The following is a 23,129-nucleotide window of genomic DNA, read 5'->3' as shown; positions in this document are numbered from 1 at the left end:
TTCGTTTTTTTTGCAATTAGTCGTCTTATTGTGTTTCAAGTTGGGAAAAATGGGGAAGGCAACTTTATGGCTGGGCAGGCAACTTTTCAGAGTTGTCTGCCCTGGTGTCCGCTAACCTTTTGTCATAAGTTTCATACACTGATGTATGTATGTATGTATGTATGTATGTATGTATGTATGTATGTATGTATGTATGTATGTATGTATGTATGTATGTGTGTATGTGTGTATGTGTGTATGTGTGTATGTGTGTGTGTGTGTGTGTGTGTGTGTATGTATGTATGTATAGGTGAAAAGCAGGAGACCTGATGACTTGACAGACTTGAAATCCTAAATATTAAATTATAAAATGTTTGGTCTATTTTGGTGAAACTTTTTTGTAAACATTTGACAGTTTTGGTGTTCACAAAGTCATCAGAATATTGAACAAAAACAATATATCTATAATAGAGCTGGGTAGAAAAAAATAGATTATTTACAGAGTTGCCAAATATTGAAAATTGTACATCGGAATCAATAAAGAGAAGTTTTAGATTTGTTATTTTTTCCCCGGTAGGAATTGAAAGCACCATTTTCTACTTTGAAAATGTAATTTTAGACAGTTTTATCACTTAAAATAATGAGGTAGGGATCGTTTATACATTTATAGTACACATTTAGTATGAATGGAACGGTATCATATTTATTACACTCAACGTATTTATATAAAAGAACGAATCAACATTTGCGATAAAAAAATGACTGTAGCGTGGTTTTCTTTCAATTTTCGTAGCTTTCATAGAAAATTTGTATTTAATTATTTGCTATAAACTGGCTGTAGTAAATTACAAAACATTTTTAGTATTTGGTAGCTCTTTATTTACATTTATTTAATTTTCCTTTATGTCTGTACTTGCCCAAGACACACCACAGGTAGTGGTGCCCTAAAAATCCAGGCGGTTAGGTGATCTGATTACATACAGTATATGATAATCCTCAATGTACAACGCACATTTTTGTCATTTCTGGTTGCGGCTCAAACGCAATGGTGAGCTCATACACCGTTTTGGAATCTGTGTAAGAGTAAGACTAAGAGTAAATTTCGAGAACCTATCATCCTCTTACCATGTAAATTGTTGGGTTGAATTGCTGTTATCTCAAAAAGTCCCATCCAAAACATCTTTAAGATTTTGAAAAGTGAAAGTAAAAAAAAAAAAAAAAAGAACAATTCAAAACGTTGAAAAGACGACGTTTTAATGGCTAAATTTGGACTGCATTAGACGAGGTAAACACAATGACTACATGCCTGTCCACTTATGTATATTCCATGTATTTTATACTTTTTTTGTCCATTTCAACTTCTGTATGACGTATAACCATTTCTATTAAGGACAAAAAAAAGAACAATTGTTTATTTTGGTTAGACTGATAATGTCTTGCCCATATTGACTCTAGTCCTGATCGTCTCGGTCACTGGAAGCAGATGATGTCATCGCAGATGCTAATATTGTTCTTGGATTCTTCATTGTCTGACTTGCTGTGAGTAAATAGGTGCCGCGTTGTGTTTTTAAGGTATATTATCGCTTAATAAGGGGAATAACAATCATTAATAAGGGGATACATTGGCTGAGGTTGACAGGTATGAGACTATTTTTGGACTTAATTTGTTCCATGTTGAATGGGCTAAACACAACCTATTTCTAGACTTGCATTTTTCTAAAACAGACCAGTACGCAGTTAGCTGATATTACTACGTCCAAATGACATCATATGCTAGGTGGGTCTCCACCACGGGATGCGGGGTTTCTGAATGAAAGGGGGCCAATGATACGGGGAGATGAATCAGTCTCCAGTGAGGAACGTCACGAGAACCTCATAAACCGAGTGGTTGCCAAAACGGTATGAAGTTTTGGGCGTTTTCTGCTTTTTGCAGGTCAGGCCGGGGTCAGATCAGGGCGCTTAAAACCAGCTCGGAGCAGAAACATTACCCAAAGTCCCCGCATTCCGCCAGAGACTTTTCATGGGAATGTGGTTTTGCTGGAGTCCTACAGAAACGGACCAGGGCATCACTCAGGCTACAACGTTCTAAATGGTAGGCCTCTGACAGGAAAAGAGCACTTTAATTAGCTGTACGCATGCTAAATTGCTGGACTTGAGCTAGGGGGCTAGCTAGCCTCTAACTTCAGGTTGTCTAATACATTCTTGTCAACTTATTGATTTTTGTCATATTTCATAAAATTGTTTTCGATAAAAACTATTTCCATATATCTTATACAATACAATAGTACAATTTTCATTCACCATCCTATTTTTTGCCTCCTGAGCAGATTTCCCAGCTTTTAAACATGCTGTGCCTTTAAGAGACAGTTTGAGTAGGTCACTACTGTTAGCCACATGCATTGTATCTTGACATGTTCAGTCGGGACACAAGTGCCACGGCATGTTTCATGCACTTTGCTTGAAAGCTTTTGTTGTGTGCAACTTCATATCATAGTCCTGTGTTAGTTCTCATCTCATCTCATCAGCTGCACCGCTTAACCTCAGTAGGGTCGCGGGGGTGCTGGAGCCCATCGCAGCAATCATCGGGCAGTGGGCAGGGGACACCCTGAACTGGTTGCCAGCCAATCGCAGGGCACACGGGGACAGACAACTCACTCGCTCAGTCACACCTAGGGACAATTTGGACCGGCCAATTCACCTGAAATGCATGTCTTTGGAATGTGGGAGGAAACTGGAGTGCCCGGAGGAAACCCACGCAAGCACGGGGAGAACATACAAACTCCGCAGAGTAAGGCCGGGAGCTGGATTTGAACCCACGCAGGAGGTTCCCACGACCTCAGAACTGTGCCGCACGCGCGCTAACCACTGCGCCGCCGTGCTGCCCCCTGTGTTAGTTATTTTCTTGAAAAAAAAAAAACGTTCCTACTTTGATAGGTTTAATGTGTCACTCTGGATTTGTTGTTATTCAGCACACCCTAGTGGACATTCAGTGTAAAATGCTCTTGCAGTATTTTGTGGTATATAAGGCTCACCGGGTTATAAAGCGCAAATTAAAATTTCTTACCAAATTAGGGTTTTTAGGTGCGCCTTAAAGTCTCAAAAATACGGTACTAAAATGTTTTTGGCAGTGTAGTGCAAGTGCTGTGATTTTGCATTGATGTTGCTCTTTTTCAAAACGTACCCATAGGTACACGTACCCCATTTTGAAAACCACTGAGGTAGACTTGCAAATAACAGCAGGCACATGTCACAGAAGATGACAGGGTAAGCCGAACAAGAGGAAAGCCTCCTAAAAACCACTTGCACATTGTGCTTAGTTCGCAACAAAGCAGCCAAGAAGTGTAAGATTAGCAGCATCAATGACAAAGGGCCCACACTTTAAAAAAAAAACTCCTTGCTGTTGGTTGCCGACTGACTCAGCAACCCCTACATGCCCGTACACAGAGTCTACTGCTTTTCTGTTGAAAGGCGGACTTAAGCACAGGGCAGAGATGATTGCGGCTTTGTCATCATGCTTGAAAAGAAGACAAGATACCGTCAATTTCAGACGACAGAGTGCACCTGATAAAAGCCGCATGACGAAATTTAAGAACGGAACTCAATTTTGTCGACGCTTTAGGCTGCAGAATGCCAACTGAGCTGTGCTCCCCGCAGACCTGTACTCCTTTTCAGCTGCACCGTGTTTACCTTCTGCTAAGTGCCAGGGCAACTATACTGTGGAGAATATAGCCAGATTGAAATACAGACGTGTCTTTTTAAGTTGTCATTGCTGTTAGTGGACCAATTTTTTTTTGCTAGTCTGCGTTCCACGACGATTAAAGAAAACTTCAGCGACCTGACATTGATGCCAACGATACAGAAAGAGAAGTGTAGCATTTTTAACTTCCTGCTGTATAAATTGAGGACTTGAATTATTGCTGAAAAAGTTTAAATATCATAGTACAGTAAATATTCAATAAAGTACTATTAAACCTCCTGTTATGTATAATATGAATAATGTTGGGAAAAAAAATCTACTAATTTCTCTTGGTGTCATAAATGTTTCCAGACGTCAAAGTAATGTGCATGCGTTGTGGAAAACAGTAGCACGCCATTTTCTTCAATGCCACCACGGGAAAAAAATGCATAGGTCTCAATGTATTTAAAACCGCAGTGTTCAAAATTTATCAAAAAAGGAGCAGTTTGTAGCCCGGAATTAACGGTACATCAATTAGACAGACGACACCATATGGCTGTATTATCTTATCAGCGAAAAATGCTGGCTGGTGTTTGGTGTTGTGAAGATCAACTTGGCAAGATTAACACAAGCCAGGCTGCTAAATATTTATATTAACACCCTGTATTTGAATACGATACCTAGAGAGAGCGACATGATTGTCCGCCATCTTGCTGCTACAGGTGCCCACAAAAACAAAAACCTTGTGAAAGACTGGGGGGAAAAAATAACAAAATTAATGCGCTTTTGTTACTTTAAGGCTCTGTAGTATTTATATTTCCTTGTGCTTTGTAGCACTCCTTTTTGGTTGCACTACACAAAACAGCTACATCTAAATAATAGAAACCGCCCTGTTAAAAAACTAATTCAAAAAGAGATTTTTGTCAAGGTAGACTAAATATCAGGCCTAGTGTAAAACTTGTAGATGACACTCAACTGAAAACGATTTGAGAACAAATTACGCTTTTGATGTCAGTTTTATGAAAGAAATGAAAAACCAGAGGTGCCATGTTTTATCTCGTTGCATACAGTGTTCACTATGTTATTATCAATGACAAAAGACAATTCTAATTGTAAGATAATTAATTCTCTCTCTCTCTCTCTCTCTCTCTCTCTCTCTCTCTCTCTCTCTCTCTCTCTCTCTCTCTCTCTCTCTCTCTCTCTCTCTCTCTCTCTCTCTCTCTCTCTCTCTCTCTATATATATATATATATATTTATATATATATATATATATATATATATATATATATATATAAATATATATATATATGTGTGACTGGCTGGCAACCAGTTCAAGGTGTCCCCTGCCCATTGCCTGAAGATAGCTGGGATGGGCTCCAGCACCCCGCAACCCTACGAAGCGGTGCAGATAATTGATATATATATCTCATTATCTCTCATTAGCTGCACTGCTTATCCTCAGTAGGGTCGCGGGGGTGCTGGAGCCCATCCCAGCAATCATCGGGCAGTGGGATGTGTGTGTGTGTATATATATATATATATATATATATATATATATATATATATATATATATATATATATATATATATATATATATATAATATATAAAATGGTAAACAAGAAAAAGTGCTACAGATAAAAAGTGTTGAATTTGTGCCACTCTTCTCCCCAGTGTCTCAACATTCATAAAGCTGGGTAGATTTTTCTTTACATAATACATATTTTTTTTTAGCTCGTATTCATTTTATCCATCAAGATACTTCTTAGTTACGTGTATTAAATTTTGAGTTTTTCAATGCATATTATCAAATTCAGTGCTTATAAAAAGGACGTACTAAATGACATTGGATTATTTCCTTCATCCATTATCTGCACCACTCATCCACAATAGGGTTGCGGGGATGCTGGAGCCCATCCCAGGTATCTTCATGCAGTGAGCAGGGGACACCTTTAACTAGTTGCCAGCCAGTCGCAGGGAACACATAGAGACAGAACTCACTCACTCATTACAACCTAGGGACTCTTTGTACAAGCCAATTAACCTGACATGCATGTTTTTGAAACATGGGAGAGCCCAGAGGACACCCAAGCATGCACAGTAAGAACATGCAAACTCTGCACAGGAAGGCTGGTAGCTGGATTTGCACCCATGACCTCAGAACTTTGCCGCGGACATGTTTATCACTCAGCTGCCGTGCCACCCTTTGGATTTGTTTATAATTCAGTGTTTCAAAATAAATTTGATGAAATGGTCCATTTATAGATTAAAAAAAATATATATATATATTAAGAACATGTTTATTTATTCATAAATGCATTACATGGCTGCCATTATGAAAACGATTGTGTTTGGTGTTTTTTTTGTATGATGGAATGTTTACAGTAAAAGTAATGCTTATAAAGTGAGATATTGGTTAACCCTACCAGGAAATCCATGTCTAACAATTCAATGTGTCAATGTGACGGACTAAGATCACTCATATAAGTTAAAAATGGTAAAATCCTTCACTTTCTGTCTACCATTATTTAGAAGATAATGCGACAAAATTAGATCACTAACATAAGTGAAAAATGGTAAAAGTTTTTTTGACCATTGTTTTGGGAAATGTGAATGAATAAATGGCTACTTCCCTTTGTCATTACTTAAACCTAACGTACTGTATACTCTTACCAGTCGTATTAACTTGTCATATCAATGCTGCTTTTTTTTTTATAAACACAATCAGTATAATGCAGAACGGAGGTCACTATTTTTAACAATATTTTCTGTTTTTCATGTGGCTCCCTCGAAAAAATAATTGCCCACCGCCGATCTTAAGGAATGCCCTCAAGCTATACCAAGATCAGTAGCTCCTCTAATGACAACAATTGTGCCCTTGTGTAGGTAAGCAGGGTCAATGCGTGTTCCAAGGCATGACCATGTTCAACCAAGCCGTTTGGTCTCCTTCCCCGTGTATCACGTGCTTATGCACGGATGGTCGAGTAGTTTGCGACAAGCTGTCCTGTCCTGCTGTGCCATGCAGCTTCCCGCTCGTGCCCACCACCGTTGCCGGAGAGTGCTGCCCTGCCTGCGTGGACTCAGGTACCAAAACATAACAACGAGTCCATAGTGCAACTTGCGATGCCAGAACTGGTCTTGCTTTTGCTTTGATGATGTGTGTGTACTACATTTGGGGCTGGAGCACATTTGAGTCAATATAAAAGAAATATTGGCATACAGCACTGGCGTGGGTGACATGGTCAGTACGTGTGCATTCTGGGGTAAAAATAGAAGCATAATGAAACTATCCAAAAATTAACATCATCAATTGTTTGTATAATGAACGTCTTATTATAAATAGCATGCATGGCAAGCTGGTGCAAATTGTATCATATTTGCAAGTAATCTTATTGTTCCTTGGCCTATTGTAGTGACCAGCTTTGAGCATATTAATTGTAATAGACTTGTAAGAGGTGGACAATGTTGGCGTGGATCTTGGCATTGGATTGGACTAATTTCATACCGTGCATACATGCATGATATGGTTGCCACTAAATGTTCATGTATAATGTACGTATACATGTGATGTGGGATTGGTTTGTCTGTCCACCAAACTAACACATAACTTTCTACCTGTCCGTATTTTCCCTGCCTCTCTATCCTGCTATATTTTTCGGTCTTCCGAAATGTTCTTCCCTTCCCGCCTCCTCCTTCTCTCCTTTCCTGTGATTGGCTGTTCGTCCCCTCGACTAAGATCCCAACCTCAGCCTTGAACTTTCTGGTGACTCCCCAGTGCCCCGTAACCATGACAACCACCATTCCATCATCAGCACCACTTCACTGCTCAGCCAAGAGGAAATTCAGCGCATCCTTTGGCTGGATGAGGAGATGCAGATGCAGGAAGAGGAGCAATTGAGGAAGCAGGAGGAACTAAAGAAAAAGAAGCAAAGAAAGGAGCAGGAGGAGAGGCAGCTGAGAATAGTTGAGGAGGGGACGAGAAGGAAAGAAGAGGAAGAGAGGAAGAAGATGGAGGAAGAAGAAAGGAGGAGAAAAGTGCAAGAAGAGCATAGGAGGAGAAAAATGGAGGAAAGGAGGCGGGAGGAGGAGAAAAAAGCATGGGAGAGAGAGAAAAGGTTGAGGGAAGAAATCTTGCGGGAGGAAGAAGAGGAAGAAGTTTGGCTGAGAGGGGATGTTTTCCAAATGTTACCCAAAGAAAACGAGGAGCCTGAAAAATCGCATCTCCTCCCCTTGCCTATTCCGAGACCTCCTGCAGCCAAAGAAGATCAAGTGAGGGAAGAGGACAAAAAACATGAGGCTGTACAGAAGGAACGAGGCCTTCCTCGCGGATGCAAGCTTTCCGACGACACACTGAATTGTGACAATGCCAATTTATCGTACTTCCCTCCTCTCCTAATGCCACAACTTAAGTCTCTCAGCCTGGAAGGTGAGTGATACATTTTCTCATTCATTACAATACTTTGACGGAAACGCACAGCAAGTCGATAACAACAAATATTTAATATCTATACTTTGCATTAAGGTCATGCAATGAATTTGACATTCTAGGTACATTTGTCTGAAAAATACATAACAACAATAACAAACTTAAAGCTGAGGATCTCAAAAAAATTATTAAATTAGACGATGTAGGAAAATAATTGTGTTTTGAGAATGATACTCTAGTGATTTAGGGTAGATGTCCTGGATAGGTGATATAAATGCCATAGCTTCCCCCAGAAATCTTTGTCATATGTTCTACTGCGGCCCCCAACCTGTGTGACTTTTGAAAGGGCTATTTTGACACCATGTCAACATTCCCCATTGATAGCAATATTTAGTGTATTTGCATTGAATTCTGTTAAGGCGTGGTTGTTCATAATGGACCCATGTGGGGGAGGCAGAAGCTGAGGGCAAAACAAGAATGGAACTCATTTAACTAATAACAAAGTAGCTAACAAAGAAGTGGGCACAAAGCACCAAAAAAAATGTCCAGACAAGAAACCATAAACAAAAAACAAACCTGACATAGTACAAACTCAAAATAAGGAAGGAAACTAGAAACGGAAACTGCAATGAGCAGAGTAACAAGGAAACAAAAAATGACAAAACAACTCAAAATGAACCGACCAAGTATAGTGTTCAAAAATGTCCGTTTTGAAGGATTCCGGACAATTTGGCACAGGTGTGTAGTGATTGGACACACCTGTGCCCAGTTCAAACGCCATTCGGGGCCCTCTAGTGTTAGGAGGCATACTATGTCTCAGACCCTAAAAGAATTCCACCAAAAAGGATATTACTCCTTTCACATTGTTCCTATCAAGGCAATGTTTATTACTGGATTGGAAGTCCCCAAGGTACTTTTTCTTTTCTCTGTGTATTTTCTCAAGTATAAAATGTTCTGTATGAGACTTGGAAAGATCAAGTACACTTGAGAGGGTAGACCCAGGGTTGGGTAGGGTTACTTTAACTGGATTACTTTCAATTACTTTTGGATTACTCCAATACCAAATATGCTAAAAAAGAATAAAAGAAAATAAATATGAATACAATTATGACTCACAACACGTGGTAAGTTTTCTCTCCTGGCTTTGATCTCTTTGATCTCCGGCAAAACTAACAAAAAATGCGACAGAAACAAAATTAAAATAAATCCAAACAGCTTGCCGACATCATTTTTGCCGTTCCATGTATTTCGTTACTCCCCAAGCCTGCACAAAATTTTGTAATTTTATTCATATTTAGTTTCTTTTGTCTTTTATTAGCATATTTGGTATTGGAGTAATCCAAAAGTAATTCAAAGTAATCCAGTTAAAGTAACCCTACCCAACCCTGGGTAGACTACGCAATTTTTCCAAAAGTGGCAACCCTTAATCATGTTCTTCCAAAACTTGAAGCTGTTGCCCTCCTTGCTTGATGCATGTCTGATGCTGTTACCGTATTTTCCGCACTATAAGGCGCACCTAAAAGCCTTTATTTTTTTTCAAAAGCTGACCATGCGCCTTATAATACAGTGCACCTTATTTGTGGATCAATTTTAAAATTGCAAAGTTTTTCAACTAACTTGCAGCCGCCGACTAGATGTTCCCCCGAACGCCAAGTAGTACGCGGTGTATGCTGGGATTTATTTACCGGCGTTTCATTGGCTAACCAATGTGTCAATCATCATTTGAATCGATCACTATTGGCTAAAGTTATTCGGAGGTCAAGGGGCGGATCCTTTTTATCATTTACAGGCTGGCATTGGCTTAAACGGCGAAACAAAGCCTGCAATTGGCCGAAAAAGATGAATGTGTATAGCACGTGGCTGACGGCATAGAGAAAGCATTTTTTTCTATTCTGTATTTGTAAAAATTTTACTCTCCTGGATTTACTACCCTCATGGATAAAAGAGGACATTGGCTGCACATTATTATGAACACAACGACTTTGGTGAGCTACTCCGGGTTTTATATTGTCCCTGTATCTTGTTTCAGACTGAACTCGATGTTTCTGTGATAAGCGGTGCAGATAATGGATAAAATGGAGTGTCTATTTTTAAATTAAACTCAATTCCAAGTGTTTATTGTCATATGCACAGTAAAGTTGCGAGCGAAAAAGAAAATAGATACTAAGGAATGGTTGGCATTTCTTGAATCCCAAGACTTTAACGTTCCGAATGATGGAACGATGCATTTGAGTGACATCGTACGGACACCGCATCCGCAAATGTTCTCGACACGTATTTGCGTCTTAGCAAGCTTTCGGAATGTTAAGGGGGTAATACGTTGGACTGAACTATCTGACTGTTTTGTCGATGTTCCCATTGTAGCGCCTTATAATCCTGTGCGTCTTATGTTTGTCAAAAATAGGACCAAAAACTATTTTTTCGGGGTGCGCCCTATAACCCGGTGCGCCTTATAGTGCGGAAAATACGGTACTTTTTTATTGTGTGTATATTTTTGAGGACTGCACACCACCCAAAAATAGTATTTTGTCATAGTTTTCCCATAACTGTATGAAAGGTGCACTGGAAAATAAGGAGTATAGACTATAAACTACAGTAAAAGTTAGGGTTGCATATAAAATAAAAAGGACAGTATTTGTGCATTGATTGATCAGTCGAAATATATCACTTATCACAATTGCAGAATATTAGAGGCAACGGGAATCAAACCCGGGGAGGCAGCCCTGTCCTATCCACCAGTCGACAAGGATACTGACGACACAAGGCATTAGGTTTTATATCATAATCACAGTATTTTTAGTTAGCATGCCGAATTGTCGATGTTATTTTGTGGCTGGGCCGCGAGAATATTACCAAAAATTAAACTGGTCCGTGGTACAAAAAATGCTGGGGACCACTGAAATACAGAAGTGGATTGCCTATGTGCGAAGTCTTTACGAAGCGCGCACGATTAAAACTGATTGACAACAAGAGCATTGTGGGAAGTATTCTGTCGTTTCGAACTGATTAATGTGAAGGCATTGTGGGAATTCCGTTCTCCTGAAATATATAAATAGGCCCATGGCCGCACGTAATCAAAATATATGTCACTTAGTTCGAACTGAAAAAAGGGAAACAACTTTCTATCAACTCTAACGAATCTGGTATTCTGAATAGAAACCTTGTGATAATAATATAGGAACTAATGCTTTTTCATGTATTGTCTGTATCCCTAGTGTTTTAGTGGATAAGAACCGAGACACTCTATGCCGCGACCAGGGTTTTATTCCCATTGTGAACACACTATTTTGTTTATCAACAGTCTGAACGTTAATGGCTCAGTTATGCATTTTTTGGCTGGTGTGACTTATACTCCGGAGAGACTAATAGTTCAGAAAATATGGTATGCATGTATAAAGGTATTTTGGAGTATTGTAAGGTGATTAAATGCGAGTTATGAAGGTGATTGAGGTTTTGCAGTGCTGAGAAAAAAAAAAACACACACACTTGTCTGGAAATGTTGCCAAGGCTTTGCATTCATACATTTTTTTTTGCAGGCAACAACATCAGCAGCATCCAGGCGCAGACCTTTAATGGCATTCCCAACCTGGAATGGATCAACATGAGGAAGAACAAATTAACATCCACAGGGATCGATCATAGAGCTTTTAAAGTAAGACACGGCAGCAAATCCAACAAATGCCATTGCAGCCTTTCTATTAACCAACGACATATACAGGAGCAATTGTATGACCGTGTGTCTGCTAGGGTCTGAAAACGTTGCAGCGACTCTACTTGGACGGAAACCTTCTGGAGGTAGTTCCCTCCAACCTTCCGCCAAGCCTACAGGAGTTAAAAATCAATGAAAACCGATTGCAGAAAATCCACGCTAACACATTCCAAGGTGATGCCAACCACATCCAACTTAACAACAGAATAGCATGCTTCCTCCCAACAAAATACAAACACCTTCTTGTTATAAGCACACTTTGTTTAAGTATTGTGACATTGATGCCACGGCATGCGCGATGATGAGACATGCTAAACCAGAGTTGGCCAATTTAGCGCCCGCGGGGCACTTTTAATTATTGTTACTATCATCATTTATTGCTTTATGGTGGTGTCCATTGTTTGAAGTGTCCTTAAAAAGTCTAAAGTAGAATATTTTCTCTACTAAGTATGTATTAATAATGCCCAACTGAGTTCAAAGAGCTTTTATACTTTTTCCCTACTGCGCCTATCTAGTTTTATCTTACTTTTAGCACCACTTTTCCGTGAGGAGGGGGTGTGTAAAAGGATTTCCTGCTATTCCTTGTTTTTTTGTTTTGTTAATGTAGCCTAAAAATGGTAAAAGTAAGAAAAGGCATGCTTCAAATACATGAGGAATAAGCTGACTTAGGCACACCACCTTTAAGGATAGTCATTTGAGAAGCAACATCTAATTTTTTAGGAGGACCTTAAAATAATAATAATAATAATTCATATGTATAAGGCTTTACGTAACCAAACACCACTCCCCCCAATTCCAACACTAAATTCTGTGTGCCCAGCACGGAGGCGATGGATCTTTGGTATGACTACCAGAAGCCCACTGAGCAATTATTCAGGAATCTAAAACTAAAGTATTTTTAAATTGGGTTAAATACGTGTAATGTTAAGGAAACCGGCTTTGTTGAGATTATAAAATATTTATTTGAGAATATCAATCACTTTTTGCAGCAGGAATGTGTATTTATCCTATACCGGTCTGAAAAAAATTAGGTATTGAATATTCTTAGTCGTAATAGATCGGTTATGTATTGTACAGCATCTTAGCTGAATTTTACAGAGAGGTGTGAAATACAGTAACTAGTAGTACTGCAAAGTCTAACCAACAATTTCAACCTGTATGTAGGTCTTGGTGGTTTAGTGATTCTGGAACTAGAGGCTAACCTTCTAAGCGAGGTTGATGTAGACCCCGAGGCCTTCACCCCCCTGGTCCAGCTGTCCTACCTGCGACTGGGACGAAACCACTTCAGAACTATTCCACAAGGCCTGCCCGCCTTTCTTCTGGTACAGACTCATCTCCACATCATCTGATACCTTTTAACTATGTGACATTTTGATGGCTGTTTGGAAACTTTTGGGAAATTTATGCTACAGTGAAAAAAAGTTCCAACAGGCCACATCGAGATCTGCCAAACAAACTCAACTGACACCACTAAGTGTGGGACGATATGAATAACCAAACTCATTTGCGGTGTTATTTCTTTCATACCAAAAGAAACGTGCACCAAATATTGAAATACAATAAACGGAGATCTGAAAATGGTTCTGCTTCTATCAGGAGTTATACCTGGAGAACAACCTAATTGAGGAAATCCCAGCGGGCATCTTCAACCACAGCAACGACCTCAATGTGCTTTCCCTGAGACACAACAGGCTGGAGGAGAACAGGATCGCCCCCCTGGCCTGGATCCACCACAGGTCTGGCACTTTGAATCCTTCATACAATAATTTTTCAATTTTGAAAAAAAAAAAAAAAAAAAAAAAAAGCTCTTCAGAAAAATTCTGAAAATAATTCTCTTTCGACACAGATTAGGAATATAGCATATCTTTTAAAGATGATTTTTTTAATGATGATTTGATGTTCGGCATCTGGAAATCAAATATTCAGATTACTGTTCAGGGTATTCAAGGTCGAAAATACAACACTGATTTTACATCCTACGCTGAAGTCCCTTAAAACTAAGGTAAATACGGTATGGCAACCACTACGGTTTTACATCATATCCTGTAGTGAAAGGATGGATCAAATATTGTTAGCCTAATAAAATTAAAAAAAACTTATTAGTATTCGATGTTTTAAAATAATTTCGGGTAGATATAGCAGAACAGAGGCTTATGTCATACGATCTGTGTGAAATTCAGTACATTTTACAAAGTATCACCAAAATGTGGAACTATTAGTTGAAAGACAGGCAGACACACCAGTTGTTGACTTGCTGAACTCTAATTTTGAGTACCTCAACTACTTGGGTAACAATGTCGCACAGGTGCATTTTACATTTTACATTGGTAAGCTTGCTAATATGCTAATAGTAAGACAATCCATTCCCAAGTGCACGGGCGCCCACATCTTAATGAAGAATCCAGAATAATGGCACGCTAACAGTTGCTAAATTCAACAAGAAGACAAAGCGCTCAGACAGAGCCATAAGGAATTTACATCAAGCCTACTCGTAAGCTAGTATTTCAAATCTTTCGTTTCAAGAGCTTCAGCATCATGCATGAGTGACAGCTGACCTGTTGCTTTTGGCTGCCGTGCACGCCTGGGTGTTTTGTAAATCTGTGATGTCTACCAGTGTAAAAAGTCCTCCATCTTTAACCGTTTTTCCCTGCTGCAGGAGTCTGGAGTCCATTGACCTTTCTCACAACAGGCTGTACCTGGTACCTTCCTACCTGCCAAGGTCGCTAGTTCACCTTGTGCTTGTGGGAAATCACATTGAGAGAATACCTGGTGAGTGTGAGCACATGCTGTATGACACATCGCAAGTAATTGATCAGCCTTAGCCCTGACTAGAACAGACTAAAAGGAGGTAGAGTATCTTGGTTCTCGATGACCAATGTTATGCCTGCTTTTAATGCGTCCATCCCATTTTTTAAATTGTTATAAACTTTTCTACAGTGCTGAACTGAAGCTGTGTTGAACCAGGGAGACATGGAAACAGTCTGGATTATGGTTTTTAAAGACCAATATTGTGCACCCTAGTCAAAGATAATCGTCTCAATTGCAAGTCCCTGAAGGCCACAGTCCTGCACTTTCTGAACATTTTCCTCTTTCAACACACTTAAAAATCACGAAGATTGAAACACTAAACAAGGCTTAAGACCCAACATTGAAGCTACTATTTTAAGACCTTTTGGGGTGTTAAGCTCCAAAGCATGAATCCCTAACCCTGACTGGAAATCCAGACATTCTTAAGAAAGGAGGACTCGCTTAGAAGGTTAACCCCCGGAAAAAAAAAAAAATTCCAAAACCATAATGAAATTCTGTCTTCTGACCTAAACCTTTTTAACCATAAAATGAACCTTTAACTATGGCTTGAAATTAATGTTTGAAACCCTGACCTGAAACCACAATCCAGGCTTGAAACCCCCAAATAAGCCAGATGGGTAACTTAAAAACCATAATAAAACCCGAATACTCTTTTTTCAAATCTTCAACTTACCCCAACACTGTATTACAGCCCTATCATAGGTTGAAACCCTTGTTTAGCATACAACCAGTGGTAGAAAAGTAGATTTACAGCACTCTTTTTGAACCCTATCGCCGTCTTGGAACCCTGTAGTTTTGTGACCAGTAAAAATGATGATGGGAACCTAATAACGTCATAAATAAACTTCAGGGTTCGTGTTCGCTCACATGGAGCCAGGGCTGGAGTACCTATACCTCTCCTATAACAAGCTAGACGGGGAGGCCATTGAACCAGAGTCTTTCTTTGGCTCTTACCACACTATGGTAGAGCTGTGTCTTGACCACAACCAGCTGCTCACCGTGCCTTCTGGCATCAACGAGATGACTAACTTGCACTTCCTCAGGCTGAACAACAACAAGATCAGGTATAGTTGGGACCCATTCCATACTTTAAGACTTATTTTATATCTACCCCCACAAAAATGTTGGCTGTTTTCCAGGAGCATTCCTGACGAGAGCATCTGCGATCCAGAGCACAGAGGCGATTCAACATTGGTGGCCGTCAGACTGGAAAACAACATGATTGGCAAGGTTTCACCCACTGCCTTTTCCTGCGTGCGCTCGTCGTCAAGCGTGGTTATCAAACCCCAGAGAACAAAATGACTAAAACTTGTGTGTAACCTCGTTTGTTGTTTTTTATTAGCAAGTACAGACACCCAAATATTGACATTAAAACCAAACCCGTTTTGTGTGACTAGAGGATTACTGTTGCTTCTTTTAAATTGCTATTCAAAAGCCTGTTTTATACCCGAATGAAAAAGTACTGAAATTGTGAGTCCTATGCAAACAGACTGAAGTTTGGTCGCCCCTCTAACACGGCCACTGGGACACTTCTTGTCGTATTTTTTCAGTTTTAGCAAAGCTACTTCTGCGTTCATAATAGCTCCAATCAAATTCAACCTCACATACCCATCCTGGTGACATTCACTCTCAATATGAACACAAATGGGTCAGGAATAAACAGGGGGGAAACGGCTGAAGAGGTGAAACATGTAAAGTTTTTTTTTTGTCAGTTCCATTTTTATTTTAATAGTGTAGTATATTTGCACAACATGCTTAGAATAGTGATATTGGAATGGAACCAAAACCTCAAACATCTGCATGAAATTAAATGACAAACGTAAAAAAATAAATAATGCATTTTACTTATAATCGCTTTTGAAATTTTTCAAGAAATTCTTAAAAATACATTATGAACATTTTTGTGTCAACTTTAGAACAAAATTAGACGCTTTGTATACACTGTTATTTTCTATAGAGTACTGTTTAGAAGTCAAAGGTGTACATTAAGGATCGGTTCAGTAAAAACCTTCTTTTCAGTAAAACACATGTCCGATCGATAGTACAAATACCTTTGCACTCACCCCCACCTCATCATTAAGTTATGGCATTCTGTCATTTTTGATGGCTAAATACATGCTTAAGTATGTTATCAGTCTCTGCTTTTGGAGAAACTTGAGGTCTGTGTAAATTACAAGTTTTTCTTCTCAATAAATACATTCAACATTAAGTCTTTGACTTGCTCTCACCTGAACTTATTATCTTTGTATAGCTAACAAAGGGCCAGTTGGGCAATGATAGTCTTGTCTCTTGACCAGTGTTGAGCACGTTACTTAAAAAAAGCAATTCGTTACAATTACTCATTATTTTATCCTAACACCTTTATCTGAGTAAGTGAATTACTCTATAGTAAAAGTTACCAGGTAAAGTAACTATTTCTGTTACTTTAATAAAGTTGTATGTCAAAGAATTATAACATTTCTGAGTATTTAATTCAGTTGAATACAGAAAAAAAACTACAGGTACTTGATGCGTTGATCTACTACTCTTGACCACAAGTCATCGTCACGTGAGCCATATAGTTATTCTTTACGGTGTTTTTTGCCAATAAACATATTGCCAGCCACAACAAAACAAAAAAACTAGAAGAGAAGATGAGAGAGCATTTACCAGCATTCACAACTTTATCCTTACAAACACTAGATCAGGGGTCGGGAACAAACGGCTCCTGAGCCAGGTATGGCTCTTTTCATGAGTACATCAGGGGTAAAACTCACTATTTTAATGCATTTAGGCCTAGAGTGCAGTACTGTATCGTATTTTTTATCACTAGTGGCAGGTGTGCTGTAGCGCTTCTCTACATTTGAGGCTTGTTTGAAGGAAAGTCAGTAAGATTTCTTTTGTGTCACTTACCTAAAAGGATGCATTAGAATACGCAGAGAGTGTGACGTCCGCGTTCTATAGTTTTTTTGATATTGCGTATCGTGCACGCAAAATGACAAATGATAAACGACGCGCTTGAGGACTTTAAAGACGAATATTTGTAGATGTCGAAGATTTGCATTTATGAAATGGAATGGAGGACAAATAATGACTTGATTCCAAATCTTAACCATTAGATGCATAAGTGGGGTCAGAAATGACTCCATGGGATGTTATTCTTTGAATTCTTTATAAGTAAAAAAATATTTGTAATATTGTCATATTCCAGGTATTCCTCATTAAAACATGTTTATGACATGATGCCATAATTATTTTCACTTTTTCCCCCACTAATTGAAGAGTGTATGTACTGGCAGGTCGTGCATTCAAGGGTTTAAATACTGTGACCACGGCACAAAGCTGAAGGTAAATACCATCCGTATGATTTTTGTTTGGAGTATTTTGTGACACTTTTACAAAAGAACTCTGTTCGCACCTTGTTTTGAAACCAGCATTTACAAAAAAGAGGGTCAAAATGAGCATCATCGATCTTAAGTAACTGCGGTAAGGGCACTAATTGTAAGTGGAACATTTGTTGGTTTTCAGCAATACACAACTGAAATAGGAAAAAACAATTTCAAAATTTCCAATTATTGGGTTATTTAGAGGTGAACTGATCGAGAATAGGCAATCATCACATTTAGGGTTGCGCAATTATTTACAAATACTACGTAATCAGAGAGTGAAAGACCATGATCACGTCATTGTAAGAATTGCAAACTAAATCCTCTGTAATTGTCATGAATTTTTAACTGCAGTTGTGTTGAATGTTGTGTGAAGACAGCACACGTCTGCTCCACGGACCACCCCAACTGTTTGATTCCTCATCTAAAATCGAAGTGTAGACAGCTGGTGTCAAAATGTACCTGTCGTTATACGGGGTCGTTCCATAAGGTGCTATGCAAATGCCGCTAAAGTAGCGACAGAAAGTTGGCAGGATGCTTGATGCACTCTTTGCATCTGTTAGGAATTTCAACAAAATATTCGTTCAATATGACTTATATTCAAGGTTCATACACCTTTTCTATGCGCAAATTCAAGCAATTTTCAAGGACTTTCAAAGCCAATTTTTCATTTATTTGGTACGATTAAGAGAAGAAATTCGCTGTGAATTATGTATTTTCTAGATCCAAAAATATCTGATTTTCAATGTGATTTTTATACTTGCATGTGCATTTATCAAGACTTACGGTTTTTAGATTTTAAAGATTTTAAAATATATTTGTGAATCTGAACAATAGGTGTGTAAATATTTTTGAGACAAATCTCTCCCCCAATAGGTGTTGGGTAAAATGACACTAATATAGAGCTTACATTTTCAGTTGCAGGAAGTTCTTTCTATTACAATTTACCACTGGGAAACGGAGCCTTAATTCTTTGCATGTTTCATTATAAAAGTCCATAATTGATACCTAATCCTTGCACTAATTTGCAACAATTTTGGGCAATTACAAGCACCTTACCCACAATTCAAGCACGTTCCAGTCCTTGAAAACACAATAGTAAAATTCAAGCGTTTTAATGGATTTCAAGCACCCAAACAAACTGGGCTAGCTAACAGTCTAGCAGTTTAGCTAACAAAATGTATACGTTGTAGTTACTCATTATAGACAAGGATGGATCAAACAATAACAAGCACTGGGTGTGTTAACCAGCCTGGATTCTAGCACATACAAGAATACGTATTTTGTAAAGCACACTTTCAGGTCTCATTATTCCTATGATTCATTATTCCTATGATTTTAACATTATTTTAATTTCTTCCTGATTTACAGTATAAATTACATAATAAAATCACATTTCTGTTGCAAAAATATATAATCATGATTAATTCTTACAAGACAATATGTATTTAGTGACCTGAATACATCATAATCCTTTTTTAATGATCCTTCAGACATAATAATATTCATGGAAAACAACAAATTTGTTTAACCAAAAATTGTCCAAATCCTTTCAGCTTCTTTCATTAAGATGATTTATCCATCATTTTATTTTTGTCATTAATCAAGAGACCAGATGTCGGTGCAAAATCAACACAAGGCATTTGGAAACATCTGCTTTTACTCGACAATGATTTTTTTGACATATTACAGATGTTCACGTCCATATCTTGGAAAGTTCACCTTTTCAACAACACAGCGTATCAAGTCCTCAAAGCAGACAAATTATTTTCCCTTTGAGGGACGCAAATAAACAAACAAGGACAAACTTTTTTGCACAGTACCAATTTGATGTCTCACTTTACCCCACTTCTTTTTGGGGTTGTGTTGGCGTTTGGACTGTATTTGAAACAGGCCTTTTTTTAGTTTTACCATTTTTATGATACACCAACAAAAAACGCGGGAATGAGCATGAAATCACACAATTGATCTCCCCGATATTACTGTTTGTTTGGGTTCAGTGAGTTAAGTTTGTCTGCCACGCCATCCCGCACCTTCAGATCATCTTCATTCCTCCATTTCACTATACCCCCTGTCCGCCTCAGCTCCATGGGGAGTAGAGCTTTCAGCCGCTCTGACCCCCAGGTCTGGAACTCATTGCCGCCTGACCTCCGAAATTCTGCGACCCTGTCCACCTTCCAATCCGGACTCAAATCTCACCTCTTCAGACTTGCCTTTTCTTGACCATCTGCCTCACACACTGCCGCTTTTAACTCTAAGGTGTTTTATTTGCTATTTATTACTTGCTTTTTTTACTCTTGCTTTATTGTTGTGTCCTACTATATGTACAGCGACCTTGGGTGTCCCGAACGGCGCTTCGAAATAAAATGCACTATTATAATTATTATTGAAATTATACTATTTTGAGTTTTTTTTAAACATATACAGTATATCTTAGTAGTCATAAATAATAATTACTGAAAGTCGTTTTAGTTTTGCTGGAGATTGTGAGTTATTTATTTAACTGAACAAATTCTACCATGTCTGATTCAAACTGCACAATCCTTTAATACAACTGAGAAGTGGATTTTTTCCCCTTGATTTGGGTCATGGCTGGTAATTAAGGGTGAAGTCCTTAAAAAATTATATATTTTCTCTATTAAGTATGTGTTAACAATGCCCAACTAAATTTGAAGAGCCTTTTTCCCACTACCCTTATCTGCTTTTATTTACGAAGCGCATTACACTGAAGGGAAGTAGGCTGCGGTGTTGGGGGGGACAGAGTGGTATCACACGGGTGGTTTCGGTTTTAATTTATTCCAGGATGAAATCGGTGAAAGTAAGAAAAGGACCATTTCAAATACAGTACAAAGCCAACCCAAACACCCAAAAAGATTAAAAAAAGAAGTTTATTTAAGTGCGTCAAAGAATTTCACATACTTGCACGCACAACAAAACGAGCTGCAAGGAGGAATTCAGCCAGACAATGACGACAGCAAGTAGAAAATTTTGAAGCTACATACACCACCAAGGTGGCATGGTGGGTCCTTAAGTCGAGAACCACTGCTTTGATAAAAGAAGCACAAGACGTACTTAATGCACTCTTGATCTCCAGAAAACAAGGAGATGGAACTCCTACTCCGGTTTCCTTGGCAACGAAGAAACTTTGCATCCATTCAAAAATTTGCCAATGCTTCCTGTCTCCAAAACAGCCAGCAAGGCCAGACGGCAGACGCTGCATTTTTTTTCCTCCCGCTGAACTTGGAAAGTATGAGCGACTGCAAGAGACATGCAGACTCCAAGCTCCACCGGAAACTCGTTTCTCAAGTTGCAACGCCGCTGCTGTGGCAAAAATGTAGAATGAAAAGAATCAATGTTGTCATTGCGACACAGCTGAGAGCTTCTTTTGGGAGGGTATCGAAAACCAAATGTGTGAACCATGTCAAGATGTCAGCAGTTGGAAGAGAGCAAATTTAATTTGACGGTTGGCACTTCAACTCAAAGGTTCAGTGCTTATATTGTCAGAAAATTAAATATATTGCAGCCCTTGAAATGTCGATTAAAAGGCTCAAATGCAGGCATGTCAAACTCAGTTTTGCTCGAGGGCTGCACCCAGACTTTATATTCTCAAGTGGGCTGGTTCAGTAAAATATTTAAGGTTAGGTTTTTAGTACAATGGTTTATCATTCCGCCAACATCCGGGGCTTACCCCACATATTATAAACGCGGATGATAAGAGATATTTTCTAAGCACAACACATTTATTCAAAAACAATGGAAGAAATGGGTTCCATGTTTGGTATTGAATGTGTTAACAATCGGTTTTTATTTTAACAGTTGAATACATGAATCTTTAAACCAACTCACCATAAACATCACACACATAAACAAACACAAGTGGGAGCTGTAAATAAAAATATGCTTACCTCAATTGTCATTATAGTTTTAAATAAATCAACAACAAATACAAAATACTTTCAGCAGTGAACGGGCAATAACATCAGGCTGGGTGAACTGAAGCTAAGATAAGATGCCACAATATTATCTTTTAACATGAAATCAGAATGGACAACAGCTCTTTTGCACCTTTGCAGAAATGGGAAGGAGCGTTTGGTTTGTATTTACTAAAAAAAAATCATAGCTTTTGATATAATTGAGCTAAAGTGTTGCCTTGATCAGCAATTTACGACGGGCCAGATTAAATCACCAAACAGGCTGGATCCAGTCTGTGGGCCGTATGTTATCAACATTATGGAGCTCTTTACTTCGAGAACAGCTAATCGTCAATGAATTATGCCTAAGGACACTTTACAAACAATTATTGGCAATGTCATGATTTTAATGGGAATTCATGTAGTGTGGATTATTTTAATTTAAGGGATTTAGATATTCAAAGGGATGCTTTAGAGTCATAAAATACAGTACCATATATCACACAACTAACTGCTTTTTATGTCTTCATGTTTGTGACAAAGACGCTCTGACATGTGGAAACGTTTTCCTTTCCCGTAATAATAAAGTCAGAGCCATTGCCGGCAGATAAAGTGCTGCTCCTGAAGCATCTAAAGAAGAAAAGATACGAGAGCAGATTGAATTTGACCAAACTCACATCGGGCTCTTATTAGATACTGTTTGGAAAAATTGCATCCTTTAACCTCGGAATCTGGCATGAGGAAAAGTCATCTGAGGAAGCAAACTGCTAAGTGAGGCCTGAATTTGAAATACTTTGTCATCATATTCATGATTTGATTTGCATTCTATATGTTATAAACTGCAATTTATCACATCATCCATAAGGAGACACACTTCTGTAAATAACATCAGATTTCTTCAATTGTTGATTGCCATGTCATGAGTGTTCACACCTGGAAGAATTTCCCTTTAAAATTGTTCAATACATTTAAATTACACATAATCTCCAAGATCATTCAATATCATGACATACTTAATTTAAGGGTATTCCAAAACAGAACTTTTTTTCAATTACGCACATAATGTGTAGTGTTCCTCACCACGATTGTGCAAATATGTTGCAGAATATGCCACGTGCTGGGGGATTTGAACATTTTTGTCTCAAAGTTGACCCATCTGGCTTCTTTCATGTAGACCTATGACATCATTGTAGGAAGACTTTCAAAATGGTGAATCCCATTAAAAAAAAAAATCATATATATATATATATATATAT

The 23,129-nt window shown here is 38.5% G+C and overlaps 2 protein-coding genes across 6 annotated transcripts in view; one reads left to right on the top strand and one right to left on the bottom strand.

Moving 5' to 3' along the window:
* The window catches only part of ecm2 (extracellular matrix protein 2, female organ and adipocyte specific), a 28,136-nt gene extending 11,330 nt beyond the window's left edge, over positions 1-16,806 (top strand). Inside the window, exons 3-12 of one of the 3 annotated variants that reach the window (XM_088337539.1) lie at positions 1,913-2,071; positions 6,541-6,738; positions 7,430-8,080; positions 11,617-11,732; positions 11,828-11,963; positions 12,954-13,111; positions 13,386-13,525; positions 14,446-14,558; positions 15,448-15,661; positions 15,737-16,806. In XM_088337539.1, coding sequence (XP_088193665.1) covers positions 1,913-2,071; positions 6,541-6,738; positions 7,430-8,080; positions 11,617-11,732; positions 11,828-11,963; positions 12,954-13,111; positions 13,386-13,525; positions 14,446-14,558; positions 15,448-15,661; positions 15,737-15,899 — 2,048 coding nt within the window. In that variant the 3' untranslated portion in view covers positions 15,900-16,806. Of the gene's footprint in view, positions 1-1,912; positions 2,072-6,540; positions 6,739-7,390; positions 8,081-11,616; positions 11,733-11,827; positions 11,964-12,953; positions 13,112-13,385; positions 13,526-14,445; positions 14,559-15,447; positions 15,662-15,736 lie in introns of all 3 variants that reach the window. The other 2 variants (XM_088337538.1, XM_088337540.1) reach the window with 2 other exon arrangements.
* cenpp (centromere protein P) overlaps positions 1-23,129 on the bottom strand; it is a 148,777-nt gene that overhangs the window by 19,808 nt on the left and 105,840 nt on the right. The gene's annotated exons all lie outside the window — the stretch shown is intronic.

This window comes from Urocampus carinirostris, chromosome 6 (genome assembly GCF_059441175.1).
Source record: "Urocampus carinirostris isolate Australia breed hairy pipefish chromosome 6, RoL_Ucar_1.0, whole genome shotgun sequence".
Classification (NCBI taxonomy): Eukaryota; Metazoa; Chordata; class Actinopteri; order Syngnathiformes; family Syngnathidae; genus Urocampus; species Urocampus carinirostris.
The sequence above is the reverse complement of the archived record's forward strand: the minus strand, read 5'-3'. Positions and strand labels throughout refer to the sequence as shown.